This window comes from Cinclus cinclus, chromosome 9, assembly GCF_963662255.1.
Source record: "Cinclus cinclus chromosome 9, bCinCin1.1, whole genome shotgun sequence".
NCBI classification, from domain to species: Eukaryota; Metazoa; Chordata; class Aves; order Passeriformes; family Cinclidae; genus Cinclus; species Cinclus cinclus.
Window position 1 is genome coordinate 2,555,991 of NC_085054.1, and position 12,784 is coordinate 2,568,774.

Genomic DNA, 12,784 nt, shown 5'->3' on the forward strand with positions numbered 1-12,784 from the left:
CTTTGCTCTACCAAAAATATAGCAGAAAAAACTAGAGAAGAGGCATCACTGTGTTATAAGAAAGGTCAGTAAGATACACTGCAAAACCTTTAATTAAAAAGGTTTTGTTGTTTTCTCCTACAACAAAAAGTAGTTCTTGCCTGGCTCCACAAGTAGCTAGAATATCTTACCCATCCTCCAGCCCCGTGCGGAAAGTCCCAGAGTACATTCGTCCATCTGCCCATTTTAGGATCCCTCTGGAAAAAAATATAAACCCATGCAAATATATAAGATAATCAGTTCACTTAGCACTTTTCAAATACCTTCTGTGAGTGAGCCTACTTATTGTTACAGCAACCACTTCATTTTGGTTTCAACAGCTCCGTTCCAATGCTTTTACCTTCCATGGGGTTTTCCTGAAAGCCACCTCCCATCATAAACAGCATCCTTGAATCGAGGGTCCTTGTAGAAAGTGTATTTGGCACTGCGAGAAATAGGAGGTTCCTGTCTTGGCACATTCCCACCAGCTCCATACAGAATCATGTCAGAAGTCCCTCTAAGGGCCTGATCCACTGCTTGGCTTATTGCCCTCAGCCACTTGGTCTGAAACAGAAAGTGGCTCATTACAGGATTTAGCCAACACCTGTCTTTGCACCGGCTCCCACCTTTACAGCAAGCACAATCATGTCCCTGGCACTGCTCAGCACAATGCTGTGCACTGCAACACTGCTACACTCAGGCACCACGTACAGCCAGCCTGCACATTCAGCTGCAGAAAGACTTCATTCCTGGGGAATACTTAGGCAATCCTTCTCCCAGTTTGGTTGCACAGTAGGGGAGAAAGCCTCATTTGTATCACTGAAGCTGTGTCAAATTTGTAGAAACGCCCACCTTCTCCTGTGGTGTTGAAGAAACAAGAACAAATTGTTCTTCTGGTGTTGTAATCTTCAACCCATTCCTACATGGGAGAAAAGTATTTAAATCTGTGAAATTCCATCTTGAAACTCCAAAGTTTCTTAGAGCATTGATATTGTATCTTCTCTTCCCTATCCCAACTAGAATTTCCTTTAAGTTAGCAATAAAAAGAAACAACAGCAAACAAGACTTGCTTCACTCTCTACCACCTTCACAACATTAAGACATAGAAATACATTTTCTGAAACAAACAAACAAAAAAGGGTAGACATGGCTGCAATCACTGTTATTCCACTCCAAGTTCACAATAACTGGTTACCAAAAACACTTCATCATCTCTCCCAAAAAATCAGACTATTTCAGCATCACTAGCAAGAATACTCACACATTACCAGCCTCTTCCGAAAGAGCTTCTACCCACAGTGTGGACAAGGGAAAGATATGGTGTGTTGAGAACTGTAGGAAAGAAGGGAAACATTACCAATTACTGATTCATTAACCATTAACTGATCTATTTTTTCCAAATGGTTTCTTTTTTCCCTTTGTTTGAGAACCCAGAAAAACTGAGCATTAAGGACTCTTTCTACTTCTTTGCTTCAAGAAACAGACAACAGAAACCATGCCAGCCACAGGGCAAGGCAATCAAATGTTAAAAAGACACATAATTTCAGATTTATTTCTACACCGCAAAAACTTCCCCGTATAAAAAATATGGAATGTTCTTTGAAGCAGAGAAGAGGTGTTGTGCCTGGCAGCAAGCTGGCTCACCTGAGCATGTACCAGAGCATCATTGAAGAGGATGAACCAGTTCACAGAGAACCTTCCTGCGTGCTGCAGGGACAAGGCCCGATTGCTGCTCTCACAGATCAAACGCCGCTCCGGCTTCCGCAGGGAATCCTACAGGTGGGGTCAAAAGCAAAATGACATGATCCCACTTCTCGCTGACTGGGACTTAAAGTCACTGCTTTAGTCTTTCACAGTAAAGGCCCAACCTTTCTAAAGTAAAGAGTACTACAGCAACACCAGCTGGAAAAACCAGCAAGTGCAACTGGGACAGCAGCACCAGTAACAGATACATGCACTAAGAGATTCAAGCTGCTAATGGGCTGGCAAGCGCTACCTTACCGTCATTTTCCCAGGAAAAGTCTTCCAGAAGCCAAGGGTATATTCTGCTTCTTTCATTTTTCTGCTAAGATGGACAGCAAGGCTCTCATAACATGAACTAGAATCCTGCAGCTTCTGGTATTCTGGAGATGCCTGCAGGGCACAAGGTAAGACAGAGCTGAGGGCGTTTCTGAACCCCTGTACCAACACCACCAACCAAGCTGCAATGCAACTGCTCTTTTTATTAAATCAGCACTAAGTGCATGACAGCTGGTCTGGGTAATAAGCAGAGCAGACCGAGTCGATTTCTTGGTCACATGTTCTGTTGGTGTGCTGATAGTTTTTAAAAATCACACAAAAGGTGCCTGAATGTTACAAGGAGAACAAGTAATACACATTACAAGGAGAACAATTAATACACATTACAAGGAGAATGATTAACACACAATTACATGATGCATTTTTTTGCAGCTTAACAAGCTGTATCACAAGTAGTGCTCATAACTGCAGGAACAATACTCTAAATTACTATATTGGGTTAAATGTCCAAGTAGTTACTGTTCGTATTTAGTCATCTTTTAGTTCAAAACAATGCAATTATATACATCTGAATGGGTGGTAAAAGTCTGCCTGATATAGAGTATTAGAGCCAAGGGCAGCTACAGCAACGATGCCAGATGAAACTGAAAAGCAACAGGCAAACATCAAAACAATATATTTGCAATTAAGCACTCAGGCACACAAACAAGCTCTGGCAGGGTAACAAGTTTCTACTTGTCACATGATCCATGCAGGTGGTGTAAGATGATGCAAATATATCTACAAGATCTTCCCTGCAGCGAATACAATTTGAAGTAGCTCCTCTGAGGAATAAACTGTTTCTAATTACCTGGCATTTGCTTCACATAGTTAATTCCAAGCTGTAAGTTTCACGTGTTTATTTACTGAACTACAGATAGAGAAGCCAACCTACCACTTCAAAACACGTGGCAAGTTTTAGCAAAGTTCTGGCATAATTATGAAGTCGTCCGAATGGCATGAAAAACAGAGCATTCAGAACTTCCACTAGCTGGAGGTTTTCCTCATTCTTCTCAGACAGTTTCTGTAACAGCTCTTGGTTTTTATTCAGGAAGTCTCTAAATAATGGGACCATTGGGAAACAGAGGGACAAGAGAAGAAAAAAAGACATTAAGACACCAGTAATGTTTTATGTAAATGAGCCCTGATCACCCCTTTTTGGATTATCATAAACCAATAAAAATTATAAGGGCAAATGCTTGCTGTTTATTCATCTATTCACAATTTAGTAGTAAATCCATGCAGCTAAAACTGCAACACAAAACTTGTTTTTTATTTCTAATTTCATATGCTCAATAACCAGCTGGCTGAAGGAAGTTGACTATGTTGCTCACTTGGAGCATAACCAATTGCCTTTTTCCTCTTTATCACTTGATTAGTAAAGAACAAACAGGTGGAAAGACTTCCCCATTGCCTTTAGAGTAGTAAGTTTCTAACACTCTTGATTTATACAAGAAGGCCTGAAAAAATCTTAACTTTGCTCTAGTGTACTTCCTTAAATACACTGAAATCATTTCTTCCCCCTGCTGTTTTCAAGGCAACTGAGCAGTTCTTCACCTAACTACAAAAATTACATCCTACCTCAGAGAAAGGCAGGAAATCTGTTCAATCCTCAGTCTGATTTCCAAGAGGGAGAACTAATCTAGTTCAGAGAAGAAGAAGGAAATGTTTCTGAAGACAGTACATTAGCACACAAACCCAGGAATTCTTCACTGAAAGGAAAGCACACCTATGTTTCCTTCGCCGTACGTGTGTGCTCACTGGTGCTGGCACACAGGACACGTGCACTGAAACATCCAGCTGGGAAACACTTAAACCACAAGCTGCAAGAATCAGGTGAGGCTGAGAGAGCAGGCCCCAGGGACAGCAAAAGAGATCAGAGTTCACAGCAGGCTCCCTAAGAATGCTGTACAGTTAGTGAAATGCCATTCACACAAAACACTGTACCTTAGGTCTGCTAGCGCTATTTAAGAATTCTGTTATTGAACAAGCCTTAGAAATAAAATCTCCTTCAGAGAGAAGACTGTTTTTCCTAATTGCAAATTTATGCCTCTAGACAGCCTGCTCTTTTTAATTTTGAGATCCTGATATGGAGGTTTCTCTGTTGAAAATCATCAAACAGTAACAGACAACACTCACTACAGTTTGTCTACTCTTTTAGAGAACATGCTCAAAAACCTGCCAACTATGGAGACTTCCATTGAAGCTGGCACTTTTTTTAAAGTCAGGACTACATCTAATGCATTCATGCTGCAGAACATCCATAAAAGATGGGCTGACACCATTAGCCATTGACTTAAGACAGTATCCCTCAGGGAAGGAGTGGGAAGAAATTAATCATTAGCAGCAAAGATATTTTTAACCTTCCTTCGCAAGGAGCAGAACAAAACTTGCACAACATGTCTTCCCTGAAGTGTCATTTACCTAACGAGACCCTGGCTGCAGTAGGAGAAGCTGTGACACCCAACAGCAACAACTGATGTGATGAATTCAGCATGGGTGATTTCAGTATTAATTATAAGCAAGCTTATACTTGAGCTAAGATTTCCTCTAAGTCACCCTAAAAATCCCGACCAATGAAGAAAGATTCTCAGTGTCTCTCTGCAGGGGGATTTTGTATTTAGATTTTGGCACTGGTCCTCCAGGGCAGAATATTCTTCATCCTAGGTACCTGCATTTCCAAGAACTTCCAGTACCGTAATTTACACTGCATTCAAAGTGCCCCATAAATGTTAATGGAATTACTTCCAGATTACAGAATGTGTGAAGGCAGGAATTCCACAGGCAAATTAAAAATTACCCTCAGGACAACAACTTCTTCAAAGCACTAGGGTGAGAGAACCAGTGTCATTACTTTATTTTCTAGACAAAAAATACTATAGAAAAGAGAAAAAAAGCTTTATAATCTAGAAACCTCAACTGTACTGTCTCAGGCCTTAAAATTCAATTCCTTCCTCACATTTATAGCATCTCTGCATGAAATAGAGCAAAGAAATCTTGAGAGGCAGAGAAGATGCACGTGCAGAAATACAATTTTGCATCATTTCTTGACAGCAACATTTGAAAGAATAAACACGAACACTGAATAATGATGAGCATTTAACCTCACTCATCTAAAACTTTCAAAAAAATAATGATCTGAACTCTTTATTTCTTTGAAGGAATTTCCAATAACAAGCTTTTTTCCTCCTTTCTCCACCTTCAAGATGAACTAACTGAACTTAGCAGCATTTTAACCTAAGTTTTTATCAGAGTTAAGAGGACGTAACTTTCTCTTGATCTGAAGGAAGTTAGTGTACTCAAGTATGCTGAGACCAAGTCTCTGCATGGTATTACTACACACTCCCCATTCTTTACAGTTCTTTGCTAATTGATAAAAATGTCAAAAACAATGGTAAAGGTTTGCTTACATTGCTGGCTTGGCAAGGAGCATAAATCCTCCCATTACGAGGAAGTTCGTTACTGAAGTACAATACCTAATACAGGGAAGAAAAAGATCTTCACTTACAAAATGAAAACATCCCTGAAAGCAGCAACTGTTGGAATGTCCAAGAGTTCATAATGACATCTGTAATGCCTTTTACTACACAAGTTATACAGTACTTGAGCAACACTCAGTGTTCCTGAACACTTGGCATTCACCTTCCACATGGAGCACTGAACATGCAGCACTACACATTTCTGCTGCCATTAGCACAATGCAGAGGGCTTACTTTAATTTTCTTTTTGTTTCTCTCAGATTTGGGCATGTACAGGTTAAACCATCTGTAACTGCTAGCTTCTAATTATAATCAAGAAGGAAATTTCAAGAGAGGAATTTTCTCTTTTCCAGCCATTCAACATTCTATGACTTCTCTCCATCACCATTAAAAAACCCCAGTCAATCAAACAAAGAAACAAAAAACCCCCACCACCTTTCTCCAAGGGAAGAGGTTTCTGCTTAGCCCATTTAACAGATTATAACTGTGTTGCTTGAAAAATGCTCATGGCATAACGCTGAGGGGTTCTGATGCTAAACACATAAAAACATGTAAGCAATTGGGAGCAAAGGGGGACACCAGAAGACAAGCAATAGTGAGAACAGAGATTGGGTATGTCAGTCTTTGAGGAAGCAGAAATTAAAATCTTTTATTCTGAATAATGAGGACCAATTTTGAAAATCCAGGTTACAAGAAAAATTCAAGTTGAAGACTAAGAGAATGAGAAAATACAAATTTAGAATTATCAACAACCTATATGATAAACAGAGATGGAAGCTTCTTTTAGGGTGATACAGCATAAGCTTATCACTGACCTAGCAAAAATGTTATTGGCTGTGCCTGTGTTCAAAAAAAAGTGCAACTAGTTGTCCATTCAAACTGCTACTGCATAATGAAGTTGACAACTACTGCATAACAGCTGAAGTTGATAATCTCAAAATTTTGTTTCCTTAGATATTTTCAGATATCTGGTAACTAAGGCTACATTCAGATATGACACTTTAAAACTTTCTGTTAAGCCATTATTTTTCACAAAAACTGTAAGTATTAAGTACGATGAGACTTCTGTCACTTTTAAATAAAATTGTCCAGAAACTAGAAGTTACTGGCAGGAAAGACAGAAAACAGGTTGACTGCATGGATCTTTGCTCCCAAAAGCATTAAGCCAATAAAAACAATAACCAGGAAAATTTAGACTTAATTCTAAGTACTAAAGCAGATCCAGCTTTTGGGTGACAGGTATAATGCCAGCTGTTTAGCAGGTATGAGGACAGAAGAATTTTCTTCTGGAAAACAGTCTGTAGCTAATAACTAATGAAAAAGCATTTTGTAACCTCAATAAACCCCCAAAAAATAGCTTTAATTAGCAGCCTAGCAATGGTAAGCCCATCACATTATACTACAGGATCCTTAATAAGTGATGAATATTTAGGCTTAGAAGCATCAACCAAGGAAGAGTCTGTACCCAGAGTTTTACACAAAGGAAGGTGATGCTGTTCACGTGCTCCACTGGTGAAGACTTGGAAATACATCTCGCTACAAAATGAATCCATTTGTATAGAACTCTCCATACATTTCTAAATCACAACAATACAACAGTTACATAGCTTTCCTTATGACCTACTTTCCCTTAACTCAGGGCTTGTTGCAGTCAGTAGATAAAGCCTGCAGTGACTCAAGATGAGAGGGAATTGGATACTTGCTCAGTGTAACTATCCAAAAAGAGACTGGAATGCTTCAGGATGGCCAAGCTCCTGGCTTCTTTTACTCCATGAAGAAAGCTACTTAAAGAAGCTCCATGCTGACCAATGAGATAGCACAGCTTGCTGAACCTGCTTGCCATTTCCTGCAACAGCTGGATTGCATTTGCATTGCCCAAATTATCTGTAACAGACCAGAAAGCAATTTATTTCACTTTATGAAAGAGCAGCACCCATTAACAGAGAAAATCTCAACATGGTGCTGTTTAGATGCTTTATTAGCACTTTCACCTCATGGCTACATTATCCAGAATCAGAAGTTCAACAGTTTTAGACTAAACACAGCTCAAATAATGAAGGCATTTCAGGTGAAACCATCAGGTAAGTGCAAATATTAACAGAATGCACACTGTCAAAGCACAACTGTCTTTAACCTCTTCATCCAAACAGGGGAGAAAGCAAGACCTTAGTTTTATCTCAAAAACACATTATTACCTCTAAATTTTGCATAACAGAAATTTGTCGTGGAATGTAGAGGAAACAATATCAAGGAAAACATTAAAAGAAAGCCTTACCTAAACCTAGAAGAGGTCTAAGAACCTGAGATTTGATCTCGCTCAGTTTGAAATAAAACCTTCTCTCAGTAGCAGCCAACTCATGCAAACTGGCAATATATCCCATTACATTTTTGTCTGCTAAGGCCAGACAGTTGTCACCACCAGCTATCACATTGCTTATGTACCCTATCTGAAAGGTGAAAAAGAGAAAAAAAACAGCAGCTTTAGTGTTTTTCTTTTTATACTCCAATTTAAAAATAGAGTAATGCAAACAAAGTGTATTTTGAAGAGCACTAAGTGATAGGAAGCATTAATTACCTTCAGTGACAAACAACCCATTCAATATGGCTTAATACAAGAATGACAAAAGTTGAAGATACATTTATAGCCACTGCTGTTCATTTTCCTGACTCTGACAGAGCCAAAGGACAATAAATAGCCACCTTTTAAGGTGGCTCATACAACCATTCCACGTTTAAGAGCTAGTGACCTTAAGTTCAGTCACTTAAGAACTTCAATATGCTTGTATCAACAATGTTATTAAATAGCATCATTACATTATGCATTTCTCCTATTAAATATGAAGAGAGAACAAGCCTTTATTAGAACTATGACTATGCTCTGGACGGGTCCTTTCTGGACCCAGAATATGTCAATTTATTGATAAGAGTCCAGTTCATTGATACCACAACTACTGCAACTACTAGCAGTAGTACTTGCTTTCCACAGTAGTTCAAAGCAAAATTCTTCTCTAAGGTCAGCACAAGTGCCACTGATGCACTGTGGTCCTTCACTAATTTTGGCTCACCTGTAATGCCATAGAGTAATTCAGAGTTTGAGCTCTACTTTTACTTCCTTGATTGCTAAATAGAGGATTCATTTGAAACACTGAGCCACAACTGTTCAACAAGCAACCAGCTCTCATAGGCAAGAGCCTACCAGTCTCCCTTGAAGAGAAGGGAATGGCTAGCAACAACCTTACAGAAGGAATACAGGTGTGTCTGTGTGTGTGTCTGCATGCACAGACACAGAGCCAGACCCAGTGTCTAAATCTCTGTCCCTTCTCAAAACACTTCCCAAACTGGTATTCTGCTCAGTTTAGGGAAATACCAGTGATACCCAGAGGAGCTAAGGTTCCTCTTCCCTCACATTCTCTTCCCTCACAATTTTCTTTTTCTTACCTTAAACTCATTGTTGGTCTGAAACCATATACAACTTGGAAGAGGGCATGCAGTCAAGAGTTCACACCCCTACCTCATGCCAACCTCAAGGCATGTGTAAGATTCAGCCTCATGAAAAAAATTGTGCAGAGGCACCTCCTGTCTCCCATTAACATGAAATGCATATTTTTGCTCAGATCCCCCTTTGCACTCGTGAAAGGGAGGGGTAGGGAAGCAGATGGTGCAGAACTCACAGGGACCTTCTGCCCAGTCACATACAAGAAGCAGAACAGAGCAGCCAGTGGCCTCAAGCAGCTGAGAGACAAGGAAGTGAAGAGCAATAGCAATGAAGACTCAACACAAGGACTGGTGAACCAGAGCACAGTGCGCTCTTTTGAGTGCATTTCTGCAGCCTGCAGATGGAAGGAAATGGATTAAGCACACTAGAAACACCTCCTTGTCCCTCAAACAGAAGGAAAGGCCAAGAAACAGGCAGGGGAGAGAACAATAACTCAGCTTCCTCTCTGCCTTCCATCCAACATGCTCATGTTCACTACTAGGAACCAACCACGTGGCTTGACACCCTTAAAGCTCATGGAGCCGCCGGCACTGCGCTGTTTCCTAAGAGCACCAGGATCATCTGTACTGACTTAAAGGAAATACCACTCACCTTACTACAAGCTGCTAACAAAACTGGACTCTTAGTACAGCTATTTTCATTCAAATTGTTTTCTGTTGATGTCTCCTGCCCACAGTAATATAACCCAGGTTGGAAGTCCTTCTCATCTGCTAGAAAGAGAGAATAATCTAGTCCTGCTGCTGTAGTCCAAATACCATCACCACACACCTAAAATTCAGAAGGAAGGAAGACATTAAAAATCATGACCCAGAGCTGGAAGGAGAGAAAAGTACATAACTCTTAATCATACACATACATAATACACCTGCCAAGATAAACTATTGCAATAACTGGCCAATTTTTCAACTTCAGGGTCTCGTAACAAAAAAAACTCCTCACACATACACTGAAAATTCTTTCTTTCTAATGGCTGATTTTTTTTGCCTTTCAGTTACAAATCAGTTTTATTTTTAAATGGGCATTAAGTGAGCTTGATTAAAGTTGGAACACTATTCTCTCCTCTACATTTAACTGGGAAATCTATATAAACTTGGGAGACTGTTAACCTGCTGTATATATTAGTTTGCATAAGGCCTAAGCAGGAAAATTGTGCAGCTATTTTTCCATTAAGATGAGCACCAGAAAACATGGGGAAGGCTGTGGTCTAACCCAAAAATTGTTACTTTTTTATTCACTCAGTGTGGTGAAAAGTTCAAAACAAAGAGACCACCCACTGCCAAAACTCTGCAAAGCTCTGGAAATACTGAAATGTACAACAGATGTGGCCATGGTCCAGGCAAGCTAAAAATGCTAGAAACAATTGCTTAGAATAAAAACAGAGTTCTGGAGTATTTAAAAGTTTCAACACTGCAACATCAATATCAGAGAAAACAAACATAAGGTCAAAGTGAAATCTGATAGGAAGATACAACCTTCTCAGATAAAACATTTCTCAGTTCTAGAACTTCATTGTGGTCAAAACCCAGTGGAAGTCTGTGTAAATGATTTCTTGGGTACGTTTTCATAAGCTCATCTAAAGATCATTTCACAGCACAAGCCAAAGAAAATCAAGAGCTCTGTTATTAAATAGCACATAGATCTATGAACAGGTCATTTTCAGAAATTACTCTGCACTCACTTGTACAAGAAGAGACACTAAGCTGAAAGAAAAAAAACACAGAAAACAAAGTACCTTTGTGAGACGAGGGACAGTGGTTGGGGAATTCAAGTGACCAAGCTGGCCAGAGATATTACTGCCCCAGGAATACACCTGCAAGAAGCAGTGGTGAACATCAGAATGTACATGGAATATACATGGAAACATACTGAACTGTGGTAGTACACCACAGCAGATGTGCAAACACACAAGTCAAGGCCATGGGATTCATGTACTGAGAAGCACTTCCTTAATTTTCACTGCCTTCCTACATTCTCAGATTGTCTTCTCACGTTTAGAAACAGAAGGCACCAAATGAAGTCACAGCAATCTTTAAACATAATGTTGATGGTACATGCAGAACTTGGGAAGAAACAGAATTTAGATCCCACACTACTTCCACGCTGCCTCCCAGAAATGGGAACAAAAGTTTAGAAGCAAAAGAAACTAAAAACTAGAAAAGACCAAACATGGTAATTACATCAGAGAGAAACAGTAAATGGTAACAATCACTTGTACCTGGGATTTGGCAGTGAGTGCTAAGGAATGATGGCCACCAGCAGAGAGGTGAATCACTTCCTTACCATCAAGGCTTTTCACACACAGTGGCTGAAGCCTGTCAATCCCCAGTGAAGAGGGGCAGAAGGTGGAAAAAAGAAAAAATATTATGAGAGGTACTGTTAATGCAAAAACAATCAAGGTTTTATTTTCTTCCCCAAAACAAATTAGAAAAACCAAAGATATATGGAACCTTCTGGCAATAAAGCAGCTTAAGTCAAAATGGCCAGGAAGGGCAGAAGTTGATAGTAGACCTCACCCCAATTTGGACAAAGTCAAAATACCACCAAAACTGTTATGATTGCAAAGGGAAAAGTCATAATTGATTGATGTTTGGTGACAATGCAGCATAAAACATGCTACTTGGAGAAACTTAGGTCACAACACGTAAAAGAACAAGAACAAAATGCATGGCAGATGTTTAAATTTGAGAAGCTGAGACAGTTCAATACTCAAAATTTTCTAGCAATCTAGTGAATGAAAAACAATATTTATCAGAGAAATCTCACCTTGGCAGAACATCACCATGCCCCAGCTGCCCTTCCTTGCCCTTCCCCCAGCTCCACACCTCTGTTCTTAGAGAGGGCAAAAGAGCATCAGCTTCACCACTATAGGTTGGAGTCAGAGCCACAGTCCTCATTTTTGCCCGTCCTACCTTCCGTAAGAGCCTTGGGGAAACTGAGCAGAGACCAAGAATTAGAAAAATTTCTGATCATTTTGGTGAATCCATCACTCAGATTGTATGTTACACAGTAACAGCACTACTTAATAGCAAGTGATCAAAACTTCTTAAAGCAGTTTTAACTCAAGTCTGAGAACAATGGTTGACAGGTAAGACAATAGGTTATGGATACAAAGAAGTAATATAGGTGCTAAAACCAGACAAATGTCAAGTAGTTCTTACCAGCTGCTAAAGAGGATAGGAAACATATGAGAACCATGCAGTTATAATGAAGCAAGTGAACCAAAACTATACATTAAAGTGTTTTGGAAGAAAATATATCCTTGCAGTGAACAGAAGAGTTCAATACTGCCTAAAACTCCCTACAAATCAAAGATCAGTATGGAACTAAACTATATACACATTCAGAGCAATTAGCAATACTAAAATCTGTGAGGGAAGAAGGTCATTAATTTTGAAGTTCAGCAGTGGGAACTGGAATACTTATTAGGTCCCTGGCTCAAAACCAGCTCAGTGCAGTGCAGATTACAGACCACACAGATTTTTATCTGCTGCAAAACCAACATGAAAGATACCTCAGCATCATTTGGCAATAAGACTCCTCCAACGTGCTCAGTTTAGCTCAATTTAACGAGACAGACCATTTGTAAACCCACTGGTTTTGGTTTTCTTTGCACATAGTATCTGCTAGTCTTCACTCTCTCCACTGCTCTCAAGCCCTAAGATACCATTTAGAATTCATACACGCCTTTGAGAGACCATAAGATTTGTGTTTAATAAATATTTGTGGTTTTTTT

At 39.6% G+C, this 12,784-nt stretch overlaps 1 protein-coding gene across 1 annotated transcript in view; it reads right to left on the minus strand.

Annotated features, from left to right (window-relative positions):
• Positions 1 to 12,784, minus strand: part of ALS2 (alsin Rho guanine nucleotide exchange factor ALS2) — a 32,819-nt gene that overhangs the window by 13,789 nt on the left and 6,246 nt on the right. Inside the window, exons 5-18 of the mRNA XM_062498256.1 lie at positions 11,815 to 11,983; positions 11,267 to 11,363; positions 10,784 to 10,861; positions 9,643 to 9,819; positions 7,831 to 8,002; positions 7,259 to 7,439; positions 5,487 to 5,552; positions 2,972 to 3,134; positions 2,020 to 2,151; positions 1,663 to 1,791; positions 1,280 to 1,350; positions 871 to 937; positions 380 to 582; positions 171 to 236 (exon numbers count right to left, since the gene is read on the minus strand). Coding sequence (XP_062354240.1) covers positions 171 to 236; positions 380 to 582; positions 871 to 937; positions 1,280 to 1,350; positions 1,663 to 1,791; positions 2,020 to 2,151; positions 2,972 to 3,134; positions 5,487 to 5,552; positions 7,259 to 7,439; positions 7,831 to 8,002; positions 9,643 to 9,819; positions 10,784 to 10,861; positions 11,267 to 11,363; positions 11,815 to 11,983 — 1,771 coding nt within the window. The remainder of the gene's footprint in view (positions 1 to 170; positions 237 to 379; positions 583 to 870; positions 938 to 1,279; positions 1,351 to 1,662; positions 1,792 to 2,019; positions 2,152 to 2,971; positions 3,135 to 5,486; positions 5,553 to 7,258; positions 7,440 to 7,830; positions 8,003 to 9,642; positions 9,820 to 10,783; positions 10,862 to 11,266; positions 11,364 to 11,814; positions 11,984 to 12,784) is intronic.